General features: G+C 31.8%; 1 protein-coding gene across 1 annotated transcript; it reads right to left on the bottom strand.

The window, feature by feature from the left end:
- Positions 1–9,305: 9,305 nt before the first annotated feature.
- Positions 9,306–10,680, bottom strand: LOC133307184 (uncharacterized acetyltransferase At3g50280-like). The gene has a single exon (XM_061507640.1). The coding sequence runs from the start codon at positions 10,678–10,680 to the stop codon at positions 9,352–9,354; it is 1,329 nt and encodes a 442-aa protein (XP_061363624.1). The 3' UTR covers positions 9,306–9,351.
- Between the last annotated feature and the right edge of the window lie 15,587 nt (positions 10,681–26,267).

Genomic DNA, 26,267 nt, shown 5'->3' with positions numbered 1-26,267 from the left:
AGATACTTTAAGAATGATCAAGATCAAAGGGATTTGATTACATGTAGTGTAGCTGCTGGTGTTGACGGTTCCTTCCGTGCCCCTGTTGGTAATGTCCTTTTCGCACTTGAAGAAGTTGAGGAGTGCTCTTCTGTGGCGCACCTTCTTTACCACGGTTGTAGTAGCTGTAGTGCTGAGAGCTCTGGTACAAATTGTGAGGGAGGAAAATGTGGTCTTTTTAGGAAAGGAGGTATGATTATGTATGATGATCATTCAACGAAGCATGAGTTAAATTGAAATGATCTTCACACTCACATCATTAATATTCAAAGTTGTACTTGTCATGTTTATCTCCTTTGTGGGGACATTGATTATTGTGACACTCTTTTAATAAAAATTTACTTGATTGTCATGTCCGGAGATTTTTTTGTCAAAATGTCACGTCACAATCTCGTTAGTCTGACAAGCGGGAATGGACTGAACACGTGTCAGCGTCTGAATGATCAACCATTCTCGCTGGACTGCCCAGCTAGAATGACAGAATGCTGACACGTGGCAAAAGTACAAACATCCAGAGAATGCCTGTACTTTAGCCACGTGTCAGCATTCTGTCATTCTAACTGGGCAGCCCAGCGAGAATGGTTGATCATTCAGACGCTGACACGTATCCAGTCCATTCTCGCTTGTTAGACCAGCGAGATTGTGACGTAACATTTTGACAAAAAAAAATTCAGGTGTGACAATCAGGTAAATTTTTGCCCAAAAAGTAACAATATGGTTATTGTACCTTCTTTGTGACCTCTTGTATTTGATTGGTCCTCCCATTGCTATCAAAGTCCGTCCTTTGTCCTCCGCCCTCTTGTATTCCATCCTAAAAGAATCGACATGGACAATCATAAAATAGTATCTTTTTATAGGATCTAAATATTCCTTTTTGGTATCTATAAAAGGAGATATTTTAAAAAATAGCCGATCATTATGTATTATAATAATGACGATATAGTTAAAAGATAAGATGTATGTAGAGTGATAATTAAAAGAGAGAGTTTAAATATCTGTACTTGATTAACTTAACTCTTTATTTATAGATGGGTTGTCCGGCAAAAGTGAACTTTTGTTTTGGGTCTCATAGGAAATATTGAAAGTCTAATTCTTGATCTTCTTGGTGTGGCACTAGAATTATTATAATTAAGAAAAAAAATTTTGATTTTTTTCTTTAACTGTTAATTTTTTTTGAATCTTCTAGAATGTGAACTTTTATATTATCTTGATAACAATGATCTTCACCTGGTAGCATAGAGTATGAAAAAAAATTAAATTGGAAACTTGATGGAGGACATTATCTTGGTCTCATGGATGAGCGACATATCCCACAATTTTAAAGACACAGTAAGAACGATAAATTCTAATTGAATTTTAAAAATATAGTTTAAAAAGAGTATAAAAAACTATAAAATGGCATGTGTTATTTATTAAAAAAACAAAAATTTTAAAGAAGACAAGTTAAGAATAAAAACTCAGTTTACCAACAAAAAAAAAAAAATCAAAGATAATTGGTTCAAGTTCAAGTGGTACATGCTTTATTCTGCTTAAGTAAGATTTTGGATTCAAGTTCTTGTGAATGCAAATCTTTTGGAAGAGCTAGCATCATCATAATGTGAATGTTCCCGATTTAAATAAGATCGCCTCCCATGAAAGATTATGTGGTTTATTAAAAAAATGGACTTTAAAAAAAATTATATTAAAAAAAGTTAAGGTATTTTCAAGAGAATGCTTTTTTATTAATATACTGAGATGAATTATTTAAAAATATACATAGAATCATATCCGTATATACGAAATGAACAGATAAATAAGGAATTGATTAAGAATTAATTAAAATTTAAAAGTTGTCTAAATATGTTTTATTTGTAAGCTCCCTCGCAGAATTCAATTTATAAACAAATCCAAAGAGGATTCCACTCCAATTTAGTACTACACGAAATGGCCTGTCTCTTAACGAATTTGGAAAACAAATATGTACTAAATTAAATGAAGACGCATTACAAGATATATGTGTAATGTTTATAACGTGAGTTTAATCTCAGTTATTTAAAAGGATACAATTTGTGTCTTTTTAGTGACTTACACAGAGTATGACCGGTCATACTTGTGTAATTTTGAAAAGTTATGACCGGTCATACTTGTGTAATTTTGAAAAGTTATTTTTTTTCATTTTATACGTCAACGATACATCAGCGATATAACTAAAGAGAAAAAAAAAAAATAACTTTTCAGATTTACACAACGTGTGTCCTTTTAAATGATGCTTCTTTTTCTCTTATAACGAAAAAGTATTTGTCATTTTAAATGATACAATTTATGTCATTTCATTCTCTCAAAGAGATGTGACCCACACTTTTATTTTTTTGTTCACTCTCTTTTCTTCTTTATCTATCTCTTTCTCTCACTTAAAATGACATAATTTTACATTACCATAGACACTTTTTTCATTTTATAAAGTGACGCTTATTGTCTTAGCGACTATTCCAGTGAAACTCCCGGGCAATGTTACGGAATTTTTTTTCATACTAAGATTGTACCAAACTCAATACACCATTTTTTAAATCTGAAAAATTTGGCAATGTGGCCAGAATTTTTTTTTGAAAGTTGAATAAAAGTATTCCTTTTTAAGTAAATGGGTGTACATCGGTGGTATTAAAGAAATGCTCGTCGGAAAAAATGTCTGGGTTGAAATCAATAATGAGACTTTTGCGGTAGATAGAAAAATAATTTAAACGCGACAATTTCAATATATATTTAAGAGTAATGTTTTTTCATTAATATGGAGATAATTTTATTTTTAATACTTACATAAAAATTTATGGGATCTTGTGAGTAAATGTGACAAAGTGGGCGGCCCGTCTCATCCCGTCTCCTCCCATCATTAACTCGTCAAAAAATAAACCAGCCCGCTGCGCTCCGCTTTTAAAAGTGAATTGAAAAACTTGGTCTGCTCTGTCTCGTTTGGCGGGAGAGATGGGTTGACCCGCTAGCCCGAACCTATTTTACACTGACTCGTTCCGTCCCGCTATCAACTCCCCAAAAAATGAATCAGTCCGCTCTGCCCTGCTTTTGAGAGTGGGCTATAAAATTTATGGGATCCTGTGAGTAAATGTGACAAAGTGGGCGGCCCGTCTCATCCCGTCTCCTCCCATCATTAACTCGCCAAAAAATAAACCAGCCCGCTGCGCTCCGCTTTTAAAAGTGAATTGAAAAACTTGGTTCGCTCTGTCTCGTTTAGCGGGAGAGATGGGTTGACCCGCTAGCCCGAATTTATTTTACACTGACTCGTTCCGTCTCGCTATCAACTCACCAAAAAATGAATCAGCCCGCTCTGCCCTGCTTTTGAGAGTGGGCTGTAAAATTTATGGGATCGTGTGAGTAAATGTGACAAAGTGGGCTGTGGTCTCATCCCGTCTCCTCCCATCATTAACTCGCCAAAAAATAAACCAGCCCGCTGCGCTCCGCTTTTAAAAGTGAATTGAAAAACTTGGTCCGCTCTGTCTCGTTTGGCGGGAGAGTTGGGTTGACCCGCTAGCCCGAACCTATTTTACATTGACTCGTTCCGTCCCGCTATCAACTCACCAAAAAATGAATCAGTCCGCTCTGCCTTGCTTTTGAGAGTGGGCTGTAAAACTTAGTCTGACTGCCTCGGCCCGCCCCATTTTGTTCACAGGGAGAGTCAGCCGCTTAAGCCAATCCTATTTTGCCAGCTCTACATGTGAGGAGAGGAGAGAGAAAGAGACAAAATCAATATCACAATTTCAATTCAAATATGATTTTAAATAACACTCCATCTTTTGATAAATATTTAACATCCGGAAAGAAGACAAACATGGAATCCTTGTTTAAAAAGAGTGTTTAATATCTTTCATATTACAAAAGATAATTTTTATTATCTACATATATAAAAATATGTGGGGTTCATATTTTTTTTCTCTTCTCTTCAAAAAGTGCCTTGAAAAAGAACGTATATAAAAAAACACTTTAATGAAATTAAATAGTGTTTTTTTAACTCTTTCAAAAAGGAATTTATTCTTAAGATATAGATATATATATATATATATATATATATATATATATATATATATATATATATATATATATATATATATATAGGAAAAAATATTTCTGCAGTTAATGCAGATAAGTTATCTGCATTTATTCCAAAACGACGTCGTTTTGGTATTGAAATCTTAAAAAATTATAAATGTAAAGACTATTATAATCCTGAAATAAATTAAAATTACAAAAATACCATGATTTCCGCCCCAAAACGACATCGTATTGGGCTTACTGCAGATACTGCAGAAAAAGCGAACCCATATATATGGAGTTTAGTTTACATTTCTGCAGCTGTTGTACGTGCAGCAATTAAATACTTGCCATATATATACTTGAAAGCATTAAATATGGAGAATCATAACCATACACCTGTCGTTGTTGTACGTAATGCGGCTGCAGAAATGATTTTGCCTATATATATATATATATATATATATATATATATATATATATAGGAAGGTTATACTTAAAATCTTTTTTTTTACAACCTCTTACAATCATATCTTAACACCGTTGATTTCCGTCAATCAACGGTTATCATTTATTGTGAATTAATAATTAATTAATTAATTAATTTAATTTGCAAAAATCATAACCGTTGATTGGCGAAAATCAACGGTGTTAAGATATGATTGTAAGAGGTTGTAAAAAAAAAAGTTAACGTGGAGAGAGAAAAAAAATCAACTTTAGTGTTATAACTATGTTCTCCCGGGAGAGCATAGTTAAAAGTGGTGGTTGTAGATAACCTTATCTAAAATGGCTATAGAAATACTTTTCCCATATATATATATGGGAATAATGTTTCTGCAGTTAATGCAGATAAGTTATCTGCATTTATTCTCAAAACGACGTCGTTTTAGTATTAGAATCTTAAAAAATTATAAATATAAAGACTATTATAACTCTGAAATAAATTAAAATTACAAAAATACAAAAATACCATGATTTTCGTCCCAAAACGACGTCGTATTGACTTACTGCAGATAACTTATCTGCAGTAACTGCAGAAAAAGCGAACCCTATAAATATATTACGATTCCTTACTTCAATCAATGGGTATAAACATCAAAATTTTATATTTTTAAATGTATTTTTACTTATTACTGATACTAATATTAATTATGTAGTAGTCAAAAAAATTTATTCATTTTATATGATATTATGCACATTTTCACTTATTACTGATACTAATATTATGTAGTAGTCAAAAAAAAGTATTCATTTTATATGATATTATGCACAAATCAAATATATCATGGTGAATCATTCCGATTGTATTGTGTATGAATGCAGAAAATAAAGTTATATATCTATATCTTAAACATTATTCCTTCACTGCTCCGGAGAAACTTTTCAGGCGTGGATATCTATGTGATGTGAATTTGTATCAATAAGACAAAACATGTAACATCGCATAGTCATGTCACGTTTTTATGAAGTAGTTTTTAGATTAAACATTTTTTTTTAGTCTTTGGTAATATTTACGAAATTATTTTTAGTCCCTGGCCATAAAAAAAGATTAAATTAGTCCCTAAAATTATGAAAAAAGGGTCACATTAGTCCTTATGTCAACTCCTCCATCACTAACGTGGCCCTTTTTGCATACTGTTACGGATCAATTTGATCCTTTTTTATTACCAGGGACTAAAATTTTTTTTGTAGATATTGCCACAGACCAAAAAGAGGGTGTTTACTCTAGTTCTTACTTAGGTCTTAGAGTAAATTCGTCCCAGCTTTTCGTTTCTTTCTTTATAATGACATTATAATTTTATCATCTCTTTTTATTTTATTTTTATATATTATTTCAACACTTTTGTCATTGTTCTTTTTATATATAGGTTTAACATTTCTACTTTTTATTATAGAATCTTTTTAAATATTATTTAACATCCATATAAAAATAAATAATGAATTTCACTGACTTTTTTTTTCTTTTCTTATTAAAATGGAACTTAATCATTTTTATGTGAACTTAGTAGAAAAAAAAATTTATAACAAAAACAGAAATATTTTTCCTTCTTTATATACATAAGCAGTTTTGTTTATTATTCCAACTCATACAAGTAAATATTTTTAATTTACTTTTTATTTCGTTAATGCTAAACTTTTTATTTATTAACGGTTTGTTTTGACAAATTAGAATCAACGTTAGTGTTAATAATATGTTGTAAAATATGTATTTTAATATGTGGATGACTTTGACCTGCCTTATGTACGTGGATTACCATTTGATTTTCTATAACTTTTGATATAATATTATAGGGTTTTATAATTCTCATTTAACATGAGAATTTAAATTTTCTTACACACCCTTCGATTTTCGTGCCAATGTGGGTCCTACACATAATTTTTTCTTACATACGGGTCCCACATATTTTTTGTCTTTACAACATGAGAATTCAATTCTCATGTTGAATGAGAAATATAAAACCCAATATTATATAATCAAACGATTATTATATTAAAATGTGTTTACTTTTTATTCATATATAGGGTCTATATAAGGACAAGACTTATATGAAATAATAGAGGACGAATGAATTCATAAGTTAATTATATTTCTATACTTTTCCAAAAGCTTTTCCTTTATCTTCATATGTTTTTCTCTTTTCACCTTTCTTTCTTTATGATACACTGAAGTGTTAATATATGTTGACTGTGCCACCTTTAATACTTGTTTTCGTGTTAATTAATGAACATTGTTTGTGTTTATTAATATATATTACTTGGATTATTTTTGGTAACAGAGTATTTACAACTAAAATAGAATTGAGAAAAATATGAATTTTATAATAGGGGCAGGATATCACCAAAAATATTTACCACCTTTACAACTAATTTAATCACTGTTGATTTTCGTCAATCTAACAGTTATAATTTATTAAGAATTAAGAATTAATTAATAAATATAACTCAATAATTTTGAATAAAGTATAACCATTTGATTGACAAAAATCAACAACGATTTAGTTGATTGTAAGGATGATAAACGTTTTTTGTGGTAAGTATATCCTTCCCCATTTTTAATATACTTCAAACCATAAAAACTGGCCAGGTATATAAGTGAAAATTTATTGGGAGTCTCTTCATTTTATGCAACGACAATTAATTAAATAATCACTAAATTCAAGGCCTTGTCGTTTAACCATTTTCTTAGACACTAATAGTTTAATTAACTTTATCTTAATTTTACATTCAAAAAAAAAAACTTTATCTTAATTCAATCGGTTAAGAAATCAACAAATACATCAATTGAAGTGACATACAATATTTATGTAAAAGAATCCAATTGGAAAAAATCATGAATAAGAGTATAATTTTTTTTTATTAAGTGAAAGAAATTATAACCTCTGTATAATATAAGAAAAAATTCTTTTATATTAAAACAATACACCTCACCTAAAACAATACTCAAGAGGCACTTGATGTTTTTCTCTCTAAATTGGATGCGAAGAATGAAATAAAAAGTATGTATTTATAGTCCAAGAGATTTTCTGCATTCCATATTCGTTCCGTATTTGTTCAAAAATTATGTGCAAATATTTATGGATTTTAACTCTCTCCTGTTATATAAGACATTTTAAATTTTCTGCAAATAGAATCAATTTATGGAGCCCACCAATTGTTTTTTTTTTTTTTTAAAGTAAGACACGATTTTTGGTGAGTCAGTAGGAGAGACATTAATTTCTCTAACAATATAAGAAACTATTCTCCTAATATTTATGTGCAAATATTTCAAAGAATCAACTGTGAAGATTTTGATCATATGAATAAAATAAGCCACCAAAGTGACTTTAGCGTCATGGCGTGCATAATGATATGTAAAGATATTTTATATTTTCCGGATGTTCCATAATTTTTTCGCCTTTTACGGTTGTCTATTGTATGGGAAAAGAATTTTTTTTTTTTTTTTTTTTTTTTTTGGTGAACTGGGAAAAGAATCTTTGTTTTCAAGTAAAAAGTGCATTTTTCTTATAAAATATCATATAATAAAATTAACCTTATTTATGAACAAAGAACGTGATCCATGAATGGAATATTTAACATTTTTCGGCGAATTAAGTATTGGCAATCATTCTCTTATCTTGAAGGTGACATATATCTCTTACTATAGAGATATTTATATAGCGGAAGAATCACTATTACAAAGAAAAATTAAAAAATTACAAAAGCTTAAAAAAAATTAATGTGACAATAGGAGATTTTTTCCGGGGGAATATAGATTTCACATTATCTAGTTATATAAATTTTTTGTATTTATCTTTTTTTTTTTATTAATGATAATTGAATCCTACCTATTTAATGTATGTGAAGAGAGAAATAGATATAAAAATTTCATATAACCTAATCATATAAAATTTTAAGGTTTTATTTTTCTCATTTCATATGAGAAAAGAAATTTTTCTACACACACATGTTTAAGATAGGTCCCACCATTAAGAAGTTAAAATAAAAATAATAAAACAAAACACAAATATCGATGTATGAGTATCGATGTATGAGTGACATAAGAAATACTTTCTTTCACATGAGAAAGTTTTTTTCCAAAATTTTAAGTATCCTACACACATGTTTAAGATAGGTCTCATCATTAAGAAATAAAAATAAAAATAACAAAACAAAATATACATATCGATTAGTGACATAAAAAATACTTTCTTTCACGTGAGAAGATCCGTAGTAATTTAAAGTATTGATAAAAATAAAATCAGAGGTTTCTGGGGAACCGTAGCAAACCGTTCCAGTCATGAATCATAGTTGAGATTACTAAACCCACAAGTCCACAATCAATACCAATACCATGTGTTCCTTTCATTTATATTGCGTGTTGCTTTATTTTGTTATTTTCGTAAAAACTTAATACTGTTGTAACTAGTATTTCAAAAAAAGAAAAAAAAAATACTGTTGTAACTAATTATAGTGGATATATATCAATATCAGCAAGCAATAAAAAGAATGGAAAAAGGTTTCACAATTTCTTTCCCTTCCTCTAGTTTCCCTCTCTTCCCTTGAATTCTTCTTCTCCCTTCCCCTGTTTATCAAAGCTCCCGCTACAGGAACAAAGTTCACAACACAATCTATGAATGTAACGACATGGCGTAGTAGTTTACTCCTTACAGAAACCGAACGTAAAACATTTTTGTCATGGACAATAACAGAGCTGAAACTAAAAATCAGAAACTAAGATATTATTATTCATTAAACAAAACACACCCCATGATCGGAACTGAACTAATTAAACAAAGATTATGCCTTGAACCCACATTATATGGAAATGGCATCCATGAACTCAAGGTCATTTCCCATGGCCTCCAAAATCTCATAAGGAAGGCACACTTCAATGTCAATGCCTCCTTCTTCTGACCCAGCAAACACAGTAATCTTTCCGTTTCTTTTATTTGCTCCGCCACTTCTCACTGCAACAGGTTTTCCCCAACCAAAGTCATTACCATAAACATTGAACCTTGGGGAACTGCTCGTGGCCAAGGAATTACTACTGGCCACGCTACCCAGCCAAAGCAGCCTTGGGGTTTTAACCCAAGACTCATAGTGGCTCTTCACCTTCTCATCAGTGTATGAAGCTATCATTTTGTTCATCTCCCAAGAACACTTGCCGAGTCCACCCTCAAGCAGATCCCTTACTTTCATGGTGACACCACCAAACGTAGCAGCGTTTCCAAAATAATCCTCTGGCAACGGTGGAACCATCCTGGATCTAAACCCAATCGCCATGAAATAATGGATCTCTTCTTGTGGGTCATGACGTTGACAACGGATAACAGAGCGCCAAAGGTGAGTTAAAAGAGCTTGCAGAGAAGATATTTTGTTTGTGCTGGCCTCTGCATTGGCTTTTGCTTTGAGTTGCGCTATTTTTTCCTTTGTGAAATGGAAGATCCTCTCAGGTGGTGACTGTGGGTTGAAGAATTCAAGGTGTTGCTTCTCTTCTTGTTTTGTGAATGGAAATCTTATGGGACAGTCAGTGCCATCAAGAAACCAACGTTCAAGTGCTGGGAGTTTTGATACTTTAAGGTAACCACGTGAGATTTCAGCCCATGAATTGACGAAAAGCCAAAACGACTTTCCGTCAGCGACCACGTGGTTGATTGTACAGCCAACGAAGATGCCGTCAACCAGCTCGGTGACTTGCACTGCTAGCAAAGGCTGTGATGTTCCTTCATAGTTTTTCACTCCGTTGAGCGGAAAGAAGGAGTGGACAACGGGAGGAACGTAGTTTGGTTTAAGGATGTCAGAAACACTAGTGTTGTCTGCTACGGCGTGAACAAAAAGTGCTCCTGCATTGTTGCACACGATGTGAGAGGTTGAAGTGTTGTCGTGATGTTCGACAATGGCGAGACGGCCTGCGAGGGGTGGAAAGAAAGCAAGAGTGGAGGAAAAAGAGTGTTTCAGCTGTTGGATTTGGATTTGTATGTCTTGTGCGTTGATGGGGTTGTGAAAAAGAAGCCCTTTTTGGATGGTTTCTATTGGGAGGAACTGGAGATCACATGGGGTTAAATTGATTATCTGAGGGGAGTCACCATTGTTGTGACTCGGAGCCTGAATTGTAGTGGTGGAGATGACTCGGATGGCTCCCATGGTGTTAATCTTCAGTTGAAGCTAAAAGAATTTATAGTGTGTTACTAGTTGAAATGAACATAATATGTATTAGAAGAAGATTAAAAATATTTATAGTTGTTGAATAAAAATCTATTTTAAAATTTTATTTATAGTTTGTTTTCACAATTGATTAGAAAATTAAAAATATTTAAAACATTAAGAATTTAAATTATAATTACTCATGTAACCCAACTTCTTCAATAATTAACAGAGGAAGAATCAATTAGACTTGAAAAAGTAAAAAATTTATTATATCTCTCTCTCCTAATGCGTCACCGTCTTTTTTGTTTTTGTACATAATGTGTCACTAACTTTATCTGTTATCTTTCTCAATCATTGTAGTGGCTAGTGGCTGTCTAATCATTTTTTTAAGTTAAAAATTATTTATAAATAGAAGATAAGCCAAATAAATTTTCAGAAAATCTATTATATAGATTTTTTTTATAATAAAAAAAAAGTTAAAAGTCACAGTGCCGATTTGGATCTCTCTTTTTTAAACTAGAAGTTACTTATAAATAGAAGTTAGACTAAACAGATTTTAAGAAAAGTCCTTATAATAAAAAGTTTTTTTATGATGAAGAAAAAAGTTAAAAGACAAAAGCTCTTAGGAAGAGCTTTTTTTTAAACTCTTATCAGCTTTTCTTGAATTGTGTGTTATTTTTTTAAAAAGTAAATTTTAAATTGGTCCCTAACAAAAAATTCAGTATCTATTTTAGTCCCTAAAAAAAATTAGTTGGATAGTCTCCAACAAAGACAAATAGGTCCCACGTTGATCCTTCTGTTAATCCCAAACACACGGCGTCATTGACGGAGTTGATGTGTCACGTTAATGGGCATGGTCACTGCCACGTTGGAGGTGGAACGACTTGGTCTAAAGCTCCATAATCCACGTTGCTCAGAATCCTTTAAAGAAATCCAATTGTACGTTAAGTTGTCCTTCCCTCTCAATTTCTTCAAAGGAACGTCGTCGTATGGTTTAGGGTTCTTCTTAAACCAGAGAGAAGGGGATTGACTCGAAGATTGAAGGTTTGAATTTGGGTATTACTGATTTAGGGTTTTCTAATTTAAGGTTTATCCTCAATTTGGTGTTTTATTTGAAACTTAGTGTTTAGGAGATGAATATTTCTTCTGGGAGGGGGAGCTCAAGCCCTTGTAGTTTATTTGGGTCCAGAAGTGAAAGAAGGAGAGCTGCTCCATTGTGTAAATGTGGGAGGCACAATGTTGTTTACACCTCCAAAACCATTACAAATCCAAATAGAGCATTTTTTGGGTGCCCCAATTTCAAGGTGAGGTATTTTTTTGCATGCGTTAACTGTCTAATTTGAATGTGGTGAGACTGGTTATTACCCCAAGACATGTAAGGGACCTGCAGCTCCTTCAAGGTCAAAGCAAAAACCAGTTAGTGTTGAAATTCAATCAAGGACAGTTGAAGAAATAGTCATGAGTCAAGGATGCCATGTACCAGAGACAAGCAGCCAACATGCAACAACTGAGGTTCAACCAAGTTCAAGAGCATAAAGAGGCAACAACCCACCTCCATGCAATCCTACTGAGGTTGTGACCAATGCGACGGTTACTGCAACAAGTAGTGGCACCTAGGCCAGATTCATGAGCTTCATGTCTACACCAGGGTTCAAGCCACCAAGACCAGCCCCACAAAATTGATTGGAATCCATTCAGATTCACTGACATTAGGCCATTTTTTGGATGCCTCTGATATAGGAATTGATTGGAATTGTAATTAGGGTATTTTTTAGAAAATACTTTGATATTGGCCCTGTTGAAATATGTCATTAGGCCATTTTTTGTATGCCTCTGGTTATAGCTATAGTTAGTAGGAACATTATGATTTTTTGGAACACATGTATTGGCCTTCATGGAAATATGTCAGTGGAATTTTTTTGTATGACTGTGGCATGTTGGCCATGGTTAGTAATTGTAACTAGGATATGATGAAATGAATGCAAAATGTTTGCTTACTATCTGTGTTCTGTGTCATTAATGTATTCAATGCTGTAATTTTTAAATTTTGGTCCGCACCTACTGTCTGCTGATACACTTTGTGATTTCTGTCAATAATGGTATTTTTTGTTATGTTTGCTGTGTCCATTATCAGTTCCCTGTTTTTACATTGTAGCTTCACTGTAGCTTCAATGTAAAAAAATAAGTTTTGTTTTTATCAACAATGGTTTTTGCTGATGAAATGGCATTTTTTTTGTTCTGTTTGGGAATGTCCATCATAAGTTCCCTGTTTGTTCTGTTTGCTGAGTCCATTAATGTTCTGTGTCATTAATGTATTCAATGTAGCTTCACTGCATTTGTAAACCATCAGCAATTAAGTGGCCTTATAAGTCCTCAACATTTTCTATCGAGGACCTTTTTAGTCCTTGTTTTATAATTCATAGGTCGATTATGGTCCCTAACAAAATTTTGGGGGTTCTTTTTAGTCCCTGCTATATTTCTGTTAACAACAATGTACGTTTGCTATTAACAGACCAACAATGACATTTCCCCTTGTTCATGCTGATATCAGTCATGACTAACAAGAATGTACATTTGCTATTAACAGACCAACAATCTTTTTTATCTGCATCTTGTGCCAATAAACATAACTTCAAATACATAAGCCATGCTATATACATTTCATGAACAACAATTCATTAAATCTCAACACTGTTCCTTCCATTACAAATCTTTACATTCCAAAAATGTTACAACATGTAATGCTACATACACCAGCAAATCGAAACAGAACCACATGATATATTTCACTCCAGCCAACTTGCAAGATATATATATATATATATATATATATATATATATATATATATATATGGCAAAAGTATTTCTACAGCCACTTTAGATAAGCTTATCTACAGTTACCGTTTATAACTATGTTCTCCCGGGAGAACATAGTTATAACATTAAAAGTTGCTTTTTTTTTCTCTCTCCTCATTTACTTTTCAGAACCTGTCTGCTGACGTGGAGAGAGAGAAAAAAGCAACTTTAATGTTATAACTATGTTCTCCCAGGAGAACATAGTTATAAACGGTAGCTGTAGATAAGCTTATCTAAAGTGGCTGTATAAATGTTTACCCCTATATATATATGTATATATATATATATATATATATATTACAAACACAATAATAATGGATCCAGCAAACACCCTAGCACACCTACACACATGCTTAATTTCCTTCTCCACCCTTTCAAACTCTGCCTGCATCTTCATTAATAGTTCATCAATCTTTATATGGTGCTCATTAATCTTCTTTTTGTGGTCATTCACCTCCAGTTGTAGTTCATCATTGAGCTTCATGTCCACAATGTTCAACTTGAATTTCATTTCAGCTACATTCAACTCCAGCTTATTAATTCTCCAATCTTCCAGCTCCATGGTATCAGATGTAGCTGAAAGTAGCCTTTTGTAGGCCATGAACATAAAAGAGGGGAAAAAATTACATTTTTTGTGCGGAAGAAGCAGCCTTTGCCTACCCTCAACCATGTTTAACCCATGAATCATGCAATAGACATGTTAGGGTTTAAAGTAGATAGCTTTATTCGGATTATTATTCCTGATCAAATGCGTTCTTAATCAATTCTTCAAACTTTCCTCCGATGGAAATTCACACCACCTTGTTGTCTAGTAAGAAAAGAACACTTCTTTGAATGCCCAATATCCTTCAATGGAGGTTGCTAGACTCAAGAGAAGAATAGAGTTTGGGTAGTGCCTTTGGTTATTCCAAGAGAGAGATAGCCGCCACACTGATGTGTGTGTTGGCTAAGGTTTTAGTAGAGAAAATTAGAGAAGAAGAAGTGATACTAAACTAAGGAAGAAGAGTGACTATATATAGATGTGGCGACTCATTAAACTACGACTAGGTCAAATCAGCGCCCTCATCAAATCCCAATCTTATTGGGTAATTTTCTTAATTTTATCCAATCAATCCAATTGATTCGTTTTCCCAATTTCAGTCAATTATTTTAATTAATTGGTTTCCTTAATTTTATCCAATCAATCCAATTGGTTGGTTTCCTAAATTTCAGCCAATTAATTTAATTAATTGATTTCCTTAATTCTAGTCAATCAATCCAATTGATTTGTTTTCCTAATTTCAGCCAATTAATTTAATTAATTGGTTTCCTTTAATTTTGGTCAATCAATCCAATTGATTTGTTTCCCTAATTGCAGCCAATTAATTTAATTAATTGGTTTCTTTTAATTTTGGTTAATCAATCCAATTGATTTGTTTCCCCAATTTCAGCCAATTACTTTAATTAATTGGTTTCCTTAATTTTGATCAATCAATCCAATTGATTTGTTTCCAATCAATCTAATAGATTGGTTTTCTTTATTTTCTCCATCTTCAATAAATCTAGTTTAATGACTATATTTAAATTCAAATTTTAAATTCAAAATTCAAAATTAAAATTAAAATTTATTAGAATTTAAATTAATTTTATTTAAATTCAAATTTTCAATTCGAAATTAGTATTCAAATTAATTTTATTAATTTAACATTTAAATTAATTAGGTTACATCATGGATCAAGTCCAACTTGACCCATGATGCCACCTACTCTCTCTTGGCCCAATATGTGGGCTTTTCCAACTTAGGCCCATTATGCCTTATTGGGCCCAAAACACATATGCTAGAATTGAAGACAACTTAAGGTGTTTGTGTGCGACCCATCAGGCCCAACATAGCCACTGACATAAATGGGCTTGGACCCATTTGGCCCAATCCATCTAATGACAACACAGAGCACTAACAATGCTTTGTTGTCCCAGAGCTAGTTGAGTTCATCGAATGATCAAAGTGTTATACCTATTTGGTTTCCGTGTAAATTGTCCTTTCGTCTCCGTTATCCATCCCATTGACCTATGTCAAGAAAAACGTATCAACCCCTGCGGTCTAGGGTTAGCTTTTGCCGAAATAGGGAATCTTTATTTACGGACTCTAAAGAGCGGGTCATCTCATGACTCCTTTATTATGCATAGATTCCCGAGTCCCGTAAATGCCATCCCGTAAATTTGACTCCATACAAATAATGCCTCTAAATTTTGAGTGCAAACACTACTACAGCCAATTCTAAGTCATAAGTGGGATGATTTTCCTTATAAGGTCTCAATTGTCTTGATGCATAAGCTACAACTTTCCTTTCTTGCGTTAAGACACATCCTAAATCTTTTCTAGATGCATCACTGTAAACCTCAAACTTTCCTAATGGATCAGGGATTATTAAAATTGGTGAAGATGTCAACCTATTCTTCAAATTTTGAAAACAATACTCACATTCTTGTGTCCACACAAAAGGATTTTCCTTCCTAGTTAATCTAGTTAAAGGTAATACTAATTGTGAAAATCCCTTTATAAATTTCCTATAATATCCTGCCAATCCTAGGAAACCTCTGATCTCAGTGATAATCTTAGGCCTCTCCCAGTGCATTACAACCTCAATCTTACTAGGATCCACTGACACTCCTTCTTTTGATATCACATGCCCTAAAAATTTCACTTCTTTCATCCAGAATTCACATTTTGAAAGTTTAGCATATAATTGTTTATTTTTTAAAATTTGTAAAACTATCCTTAAATGTTCTTTATGTTCTTCTTCATCTCTAGAGTATATTAAAATATCATCAATAAACACTACTACAAATTGATCTAAATAAGGCCTAAAAATTCTATTCATGTAATCCATAAATACAGCTAGAGCATTTGTCAACCCAAAAGGCATCACTAAATATTCATAATGTCCATACTTAGTCCTAAAGGTTGTCTTTGGAATATCATCAGTCTTAATTCTAATCTGGTGATATCCTGACCTCAAATCTATTTTAGAAAATATTATGGCTCCTCTCAACTGATCTAAAAGGTCATCTATCCTAGGCAAATGGTATTTATTTTTAATGGTAACTTTATTTAGTTTCCTATAATCCACACATAACCTCATACTTCCATCCTTTTTCTTGACAAAGAGTACTGGTGCTCCCCAAGGTGACACACTTGGTCTGATGAACTATTTTGATAGAAGTTCCTCTAATTGTTTCTTTAGTTCAACAAGCTCTACAGGTGACATCCTATATGGTGCAATAGAAATTGGCCATACTCCAAGTATTAGGTCAATGAAGAATTCAATTTCTCTATTTGGGGATAAACTTGGAATTTCATTCAAAAAAATCTCTGAGTATTCAGAGACAATAGGGATACTGGCTACATCAGGTTTAGCCTTTGCTTTTGAAAGATTAAAGAGAACATATCCTTGTGCTTCATCTAACAAACTCTTTCTAAGTTAGGAAGTTGACAAGAATAACGATTCATTAGGAAGTTCTGACTCTTTTGTTCAAATTATAATTTTATTATGACAATCAATGACCACACAATTAACAGACAACCAATTCATACCAAGAATTACATCTATATCAATCATAGGCAAACAAACTAAATCTACCTCAAACTGTTTCCCTTCGAGTTGAAAAAGACACTTTCTACAGACTCGAGATGTGGTTATCTTTTCTCCAGTAGGAAGAAAGATTACAAGATAAGAAGGTAAAATGAAAAATTGATAATTTAACTTTTGAGCAGAAGATAAGGATATGAAAGAATGATAAGCCCCAGAATCAAAAAGTACAGTTATAAGAGAATCTTGTATTAAGCTCGTACCTTGAACTAAGTTTGAAGCTTGAGCCGCTTCCTGACCACTTAGGGTGAAAACTCTTTCTTTTGTTGTCGATTAGTTTGATGAATTCTGACCTTCATTCTGAGGAAAATTTCTCAACATATGTCTAGGCTTCCCACGCTTAAAGCACACACCTCTACCAGCTAAGCATTCTTCAACATGATTTTTCTTACATTTTAGACATACCTGAATCTGGGAATTTGTCTGACCCGTATTCTTCCTCCCTCAATTGCCAGCAAAATTGTTTCCCGAGTTTTGGGCCCGTGGAAACCTCCTTTTGTTGTTGTCATCATTCCTCCTCCGATTTGAGGCTCTGTCTTTCTCCCTTGTTTTCTCAGCTTCCTTCATGTTTGCTTCAATATCTCTGCACTTGTTTATTAAGGATTAAAAATTCCTGATTTGATGTCCCATTATCATACTTTTAGTTCAGGTTTTAATCCATATTCAAATTTAGTTGTCAACCACTTTTCATTAGGTTGGTTTTGTACATAATTAGAATATCTGGATAGTTCTTCAAATTTTGCCGCATATTCCCCAACAGTCATATTTTCTTATTTCAGTTCAAGGAATTCTATCTCTTTTCTATTTTTTACACTTTGAGGAAAATATTTTTCCAAAAAAACATCTTTAAAGATTGTCCAAGTGATCTCTGTTCCTTGGCTTTGGAAATATCTTTTAGTATTTGTCCACCAATATTCTGCTTCTCCAATCAACAAGTATGTGGCAAAGTTTACACGATGTGTATTAGGATAATCCATTACTAGGAATATTTTCTCAAGTTCTTTTACCCGTTCCATGGCTACCTCAGGGTTATAATCTCCACGAAAAGTGGAAGATTTATGCTTACGAAATTCAGTGAGTCCTTTATAATCAACATTAGGTCCTCCCTGAGTATTTGCAGTTTTAGCTCCATTTTCACTTTCAGAATTATGAGTGTGATTTCTGGTTGCACGATCCTCCCTCAGCTCTTGAATAATTTGCTGATTAGTTACAATCTGTTCTCTAAGAGCTTCTGTCACTCGGGTAAACGCATCAATTACTGGGTTAACTTCTAATTCATAAGTTGAAGATGTCTGCCTTGTATCTGCCATAGATCTACATATATTATTTAATGATAGTGAGTTGATCAAGCTCTTTAAAATAATTTAAAATATGCATTATCTATGACAAAATGCCAAGAAACTATAATAATTTAATTTTTTTTTCTTACCTGGACTGCTGCTCTGATACCATAAAATGTAACATCCTCTATAATTTAATCACTGTAAAGAATCTTCCCTGACTTCTTTTAATTATACTTTCTTGTATTATTAGATAGTAAGAAATAAAATGGAGATTTACAAAATAAAATAAAATGGAGAGGTGCTAATGTTATTAATAGATATAAACTGATTTCTTAAACTTTACTATTAATGATAAGAACAATTAAAAAGAGCTATATAAACATCTACCAACGTGACTTTATACATATCATTGAGTCAGGTACATACTGGAATTATTTTACACTGGTCCTACATCCTACTATATATTACATCACTTTATTTATATTTTACATCCTTAAATCACATAATTATACAATACATGGATCTTATCCTAATCTAGTCTATAGGTGTAGGTCTCAACACTTTCAGCACAGAATATTGCAGCAACTTCTTGATTTCCTACTACAATATAGAATTCCATGCGATCATCGTAAGAGTAACATTGATACTCCATCCTTCACCTGACAAGCTTAGGCTAGGCATTATGATTTTCTGGAAAGGTTAGCAACACAAATAAAACATGAGAACATTTTTCAGTAATATTGAGGTCTTTTTTTTAACTATAACCATTTTCAGCTGTAGTAACAGAAAATATCATTCTCTTAATTAATAGAAAAATGAAACAGCAATAGAATAATAATAAACACTATATTATATCATGTTTAACTGAAGATATTTAAATATCCAATTTTTTTGTGGGTCTCCTGCATGTGAAAAGTTCTGTATGACGGAGCTCAAACCATGATAAGGCGTCCCATACCCTTTAACTATCTGATCCCAAAACTTTATGGGTTAATTCACAGCAGTATCTTACAGTTAAAATTAGACATTTTTTTAATATTTTTTTGGTACCAAATAACTCATTAACCAGTAATCAACTTTAAAAAAAAAAGATCTTAGGACTAAATAATAATAAAGCTAAAGATATGAATAAAATCAAGTAGAAAAGAAAGGAATTAGGCAGAATAACAGTATAGTTAAAAATTTCAAAAGAATAGCGAAAAGAAGAGAAAATGAGAGAAAACTTTTATCTCTCAATATTACCTTTCTTCCCTTTTTTTTCTTCCTTCTCTTGCCTTTTTTTTTTCCGCTTCTGTCTCTCCCTTTCCGTCTCCTTTCCGCCTCTGATTCTCTATTTTTTCCTTCTTCATTCAACAACCCCTCTTACATATATATAGGCAATCAAATTGACCCTTTTTTAACTTGGCCTATCATTACATATAATTAGATTCTAATCAAACTAAATATATTTTCCTTCAAATCTAACTAACCTTTAAAAAAAACAATAATTACATATTAAGAGAGTCTTATCAAACCTATCTCATCTTCCACATTGCCTCTTCTAGATGATTTATTATTCCTATTTTTTTTTTTGTTTGCGTATACAAGGATAACTATAATATTATTATACTTTTACTATAAAGCAATATTTGTATTGTATACCACAATAGTTTACTATCATATAATATTTCATGTTACTAACGAAATCTTTTACTGCATATAATAGATAGCTTATATATATAATGTTATAATTTTTTTTGTTATTTACTTTTAGTTAAATTATTATAATACAAATAACAATGTTATTTATTGAATACCTATAATATTTACTTATATATATATAAATATATATTTATTAATATTATTTTATTTTGTAAATAAATAAATATATATATATATATATATATATATATTTATACAACAACACAATTAATCTTATTTTTATTATTATTATTTGATATTGCAACTGACGGTTTGAGTATCTGCGGGTTGAATTCCAAAATCCAGAAAAAAATTTCCTTAGTAATGCACAACTTTTTACATAATAATATATAATTTAATTGATAAAAAAAAATAATGTACAGTTTAATTAATATAATATGTAATTAAATATGTACAGTTACATCAACTTTATAAGCGAGTTTAAATTATTCACTGTATAACTTTAAAAGAATTTTTTGTCAAGTTCAGGATTTTAAACATAATTATTCATTTAGCTATTTTTAAACAATTTTAAATGAAGCTATACTCTACTTTTCTTTGTAAATGAATTTTACAGTATTAATGACTTTTGAGTGAAACATTATGGTAGTGTCAAACTACTAGTTTATGGAACGATAATACTGTTCTAATGTGTAACAATTAACGGTAATTCAAAAATAAATTACTATTATTATTTGATATTACATCAAGTCACTCATTACTCGGGGTAAATGTTTCACTCAAACTTTCAGTGTATCAATATTTTCATAAGCTTGGTCATAATCTCACTCTCTACAGTTAATTAACATGCATAAAAGATCAAGAGGCCTTTATTCAGGTTGTAATGAGGCTTGGTTAAAGGAAGGATAAATAAGAGAGAACTAGCTAAAGCATTGGAACACGGAAAGATCATGGTAAAGTGTAAACACTTAAACAGATAATCCTTTTTCTCTCTCTTTCGTCCTTCTTCTTTTTCAGCACTTTTAATTTTTTTCTGTATTTTTCTTTTTCAACCCCCAATACTTTTCATTTTCATTTTTCAATACTTTTATTTGCACAGAAGCAATAAATATTTTTATTGTTCACCATTTTCCAACCTTTACTTTTGCTCAACTCATCCAACCTCCTTTTTCATCACTTAGAATTACATGATGAAGTACTCATGTTTACACTCTACCATAAAATATCTATAATCCAATCCAATTTAGGGTAGATGTGTTTGTGGAGTGGCTAAATAAAACTAGAGGTTATTAAGAAATGAAAAGGCTTAGGCTCAAAGGGCTAAACAAAGGATATCATAATGGTTAGCTTTTTGGCTAAATAGCTAAAACAATAAAATGCCTCAATCATTTCAAACATGCATGTAAACAACTATTTTAAGGAGAAACAAAACAAGTTTTAGAAGTATTTTCAAAACTGAAGTGCACACCGAAAATAATTTTCTGTTTAAGCTCAAATCTCACGGCTATAGGTGTGCAATCCAGTAAATCATGCTCGTTCTCAATGACTCATACTATAATTTTATTAGTCTTACTGACTCTTAGACTAACTCAATCAATGCTTATTCCTAAAAAACTAAAATATATTCTAAGTCATCACATAATAAATTAATTTCACTGACTAATTCTTCCATTGGCATAATCTAATTATTATAAATAATTCAGATAAAGAAGAGAAAATAAAAAGTTAATAGGAAATAAGAAAAAGAAAACTCCTTGTTTTTTAGAAAATTTTTGAAGCTCGCACTCATCACAGGGATCATAATTGTACTGAATGCCACTATATGTGCGGTGCTCCCCATTTTCAGATTTAGAATTTTGCTGTCTTCAACAATAACTGCATGTTTAAAAACAAAGAGAACGTAATAACAAGAAAAATAATCAGTAGCATCAGAAAATTGTCAAAATACATCACCACGGAGATCATAAATTAAAACTAAAGAAATAAAAATAAAATAAAATAAAAACAAAAATGAAACTAAAAAAATAAAAATAAAAATAAACGAAAATAACAAAATTTGTTGGGTTGCCTCCCAATGAGCGCTTATTTAACGTCATTAGCTTGACGTTGACAGATGATCAAGGTGGCTTGTAACAAAGAATCAAAGCTAGCTTTGTTCCCTTGGACATAGTCATCTTTTTTGTTTTCTTTATCTTAATCTTGGGTTTGCTTTTAGTTCTTAATAGATGAGGATTTTTGAGTCTTGTTCTTCCACCTCCTTTGTCTTCAACAAATTGTGCATGTAAATCTGAGGAGGAGGATGTAAGTGATGGAGAATTAATTATAAAAGCAACAATATTTATCTGGTCTCTATCCTCTTCTCGAATCACTTCATCTTTCAGCTCAACTACCACTACATTTGTAATGGCCATGAATGGTTCTTCCAGAAAGTGAGAAATAGCGGGGTCCGCATCCACGGCAACGGCGCCTAAAACTTGTTGCGACTTTGGTAAGTGCACCGGTCATACAAGTAATAAAGTGATAAGAATAAGTTGTCGATCCCACGAGGACTGATGACCAAGCACGAATTTATCTATTTAACTAAAGTTGGACCGATCGTGAATGGTTTCTTGAGAATATTTTAATTAAATTAAAACAGAATTTTAAACTACTTATTTTTAGTTTTCAATATTCAAGAAATTAAATTCAGAATTAATAAATGCTAGAAAATTGGATTTAAGTTTTATAAAATACGTAGCTAGGACTTAACTTCCCTAATGGTTTCCAAACTACTTTACCTATTCTAATAATTACATTCAAGATCCAGTTATTAACAGTTCTTTCTATATTCGATTAAATCTCAATCTTTTGGTAATCCAATCCTTTACTCCACTCAAAAGCCTAATCCCTTAGTAGTTTTTCATAAAGTAAGTATTAACGCAAGAACATTCAGTTATAGAATTCATAAGTCTATCCCTAGATCATAAAAATTCCAGAAATCAACCAATCGAAATCAATACACCAACATCCCTATTGTCATGCACGACTCATATGTTTATCTACGAGTGATTAGTTCATAAATAAAACTAATCAATAAGAAACAGATTGATTGCATAACTTTAAATCATGAATATAAATTATAAGAAAGGCAAACAGCGTTCAAGAACCCATTGGTTCCATCTCGCCCTAACTACTTAAAGAAAATTAGCCTTACATAGTTAGGAAAATAAGAACAATAGATGAAAAGAAATTATAATTCATAAAAGAAATATAAAACTCGGTCTCCACGATGAAGCTTTGACCGTTCATCCGCTCCTCTGCCTTCTGAATGCGCTCCTCTACCTCCTCTTTCGAATTTATGAAATGAGCTCTAACGTGCGTTTTTATAAAAATAAAAATGGGCTTTTTAATTTGGACCAGGTTTGCTGAGGATTAATTTTGATTAATTTTTTATTTTTCTTGATCCTTATCCTTTGCAACTGCTCCCAACTGCCTTTACCATCAAATTAGTGATTTGTTCCTTCATGTCTGAAACAACCTGAAACAATAAAAAAAAATTAGAATCTTATCTAGTTGTTGGTATTTTTAATATCTTTTAAGATTTTATTAATTACTACTACATTCTTAATCATATTAATTATTATTTGAACTATATTTGACAATAAAAACATAGTGTCTTTGACACTTATCAATAACATTATCAAGTGCCGAGCATTGAAAGTCTCTCGCAGGCTTGTCTACATTAAGTTACTAAATTTTTTAGAATAACACACCAATTTTATAAAGTGGCGCTTATTGTCTTAGCGACTATTACAGTGAAACTCCCACGCAATGTGACGGAAATTTTTTTAAATACTACGAGTGTACCAAATTTAATATATACATTTTTTAAATCTAGAAAATTTGGCAATGTAGTGAGAATTTTTTTTTCAAAAGTTGAATAAAAGTATTCCTTTTTAAGTAAATGTATGTACAACGGTGGTATTAAAAAAACGTTCGTGGGAAAAAATGTCTTGTTGAAATCAATAATGAGACTTTTGCCGCGATAGATAGAAAAATAATTTAAACGCGATAATTTCAATATATATTTAAGAGTAATGTTTTTCCTCTAACATGAAGATAGTTTTATTTTTGGGCTTCTTTACTCTCATGTTGTAGGAGAGAACATATATTATGCTAAAACACAAAGTGATGGGGTCCACCACTAAAAAAAAAAAAAAAAGTAAAAAATGGCAGCATAACTATCGAAGTGTCTATGACATAAGATAGTAGTCTCCTACAACATGAGACTATTATTTTCCTTTATTTTTTCTACTTATATAAAAATAGATGGGATCCTGTGAATAGAGGTGGCAAAGTGGACAACCCATCCCGTCCTGCCCCACCATTAACCCGTCAAAAAATGAACCAATCTGTCCCGTCCCATTTTTGAAAGTGGGCTAAAAAACTCGGTCTGCCCCGTCTCGTTTGGCGGGCGAGACGGGTTGGCCCGTTAGCCCGAACTTATTTTACACCGAACCGCTCTGCCCCGCCATCAACCCGCCAAAAAATAAGACAGTCCGCCTCGCCCTGCTCCACCTCGTTTGGCAAGCAGAAAGAGTTGACCCGTCGAACCGAACCTGTTTTGCCGACTCTACCTGTGAAGAGAGGATAGAGAAAGAGTCAAAATCAATATCATAATTTCAATTCAAATATGATTTTAAATTACACTCTATCTTGTGATAAATATTTTACATTTGGAAAGAGGACAAAAATGGAATCCTTGTTTAAAAACAGTGTTTAATATCTCTCATATTGTAAGAGATAATTTTTATCACCTACCCATATAAAAATGTGTGGGGTTCATATTTTCATTTTCTCTCTCTTCTCTTCATATGACTCTACATGGGTTTTGTACATTATTATATATATGTAGGAGATAATTTTATCTTTTAAAAAAATATCAAGCCCTTAAAAAAGTGCCTTGAAAAAGGACATATATAAAAAAGCATTTTAATGAAATAGCGTTTTTTTAACTCTTTGAAAAAGAAATTTATTCTTAATATATATATATATATATATTTATTCTTAATATATATATATATATATATATATATATATATATATATATCGTGATTCCTTACTCCAATCAATGGGTATAAACATCAAAATTTTATATTTTTAAATATATTTTCACTTATTACTGATGCTAGTATTATGTAATAGTCAAAAAAAATTATTCATTTTATATGATATTATGTACAAAAATTTTCCTTAATATATAGAGATTTTTTTTTACTAAATTATTATAATTTAATTAAAAATTTTAAGACCACAGCCCACAGGTTTGAATCTATGCCAAGGAGGCCTTGATCCTAATTCCTTCCAAAGAAATTAATACGCTCTTTTTAGTGAACCGAAATTGCTTACGTGAACTTTAGGTAAAGTCATCTTTAAATGGAGTTAGAATGTGGTTAAGGTAAATAAAGGGACCATGAAAACTGAAACCAAGAGAGGAAATGAGAAATGTACCTAGAGGAGGAGAGCAGGAATGAAACCAAAAAAAATCTGCCAAGGCCACCGGTGGTAGAATCTGCCAAGGCACATCAGAAAAACGTTTGGCCAGGTACCATTTTCTTTGCATGCAGTGGTCAAAGGCTGAACACATGAGCAGGCGCGAGAATCAAACGTCCATCACAAATATTGCATTGGGTTTTGGAGTTGCAACTTACCGTGTATTGCTTTCTTCTGCCACAATTTTTATTTTCTATTTCTATTCTATTAATATTATTATGGATTTAATATATAAAATAATTTTTCACTTATACATATATAATAAATGTAAGACATATATGAGGTCATATATATATATATATATATATATAAGAAATAATTTTATACCAACAATTGAAATATAATAATAGATAGAGTTGAGTTGAAGCATTTGTATTTGAGGTTTGAGAAGCGAGAGACGAACAGAAAGGCATTAGAAGTGGTGTGGTGTAGTACCAATGTCACATGTTGGAAAGTTTTCTAAAACGATAGATACCCCACCGTTTCTTATTCCGGCGACTGACACAATGCGTCGTGATGCATTACACCCGGCAATAGTTTGACAATAAACTTATTTCGGTCAAAGTTTTATAAATTTAAACTATTCCGGTCAAAAAGCCCTAAATTCGTCCCGGCTTTTCGTTTCTCTCTTTTCAATCACATT

This window comes from Gastrolobium bilobum, unplaced genomic scaffold (genome assembly GCF_033153095.1).
Source record: "Gastrolobium bilobum isolate Gb01-03AN ecotype WA unplaced genomic scaffold, APGP_CSIRO_Gbil_v1 utg12578, whole genome shotgun sequence".
Taxonomy (NCBI): domain Eukaryota; kingdom Viridiplantae; phylum Streptophyta; class Magnoliopsida; order Fabales; family Fabaceae; genus Gastrolobium; species Gastrolobium bilobum.
This window is presented reverse-complemented; position numbering and strand designations above follow the sequence as displayed.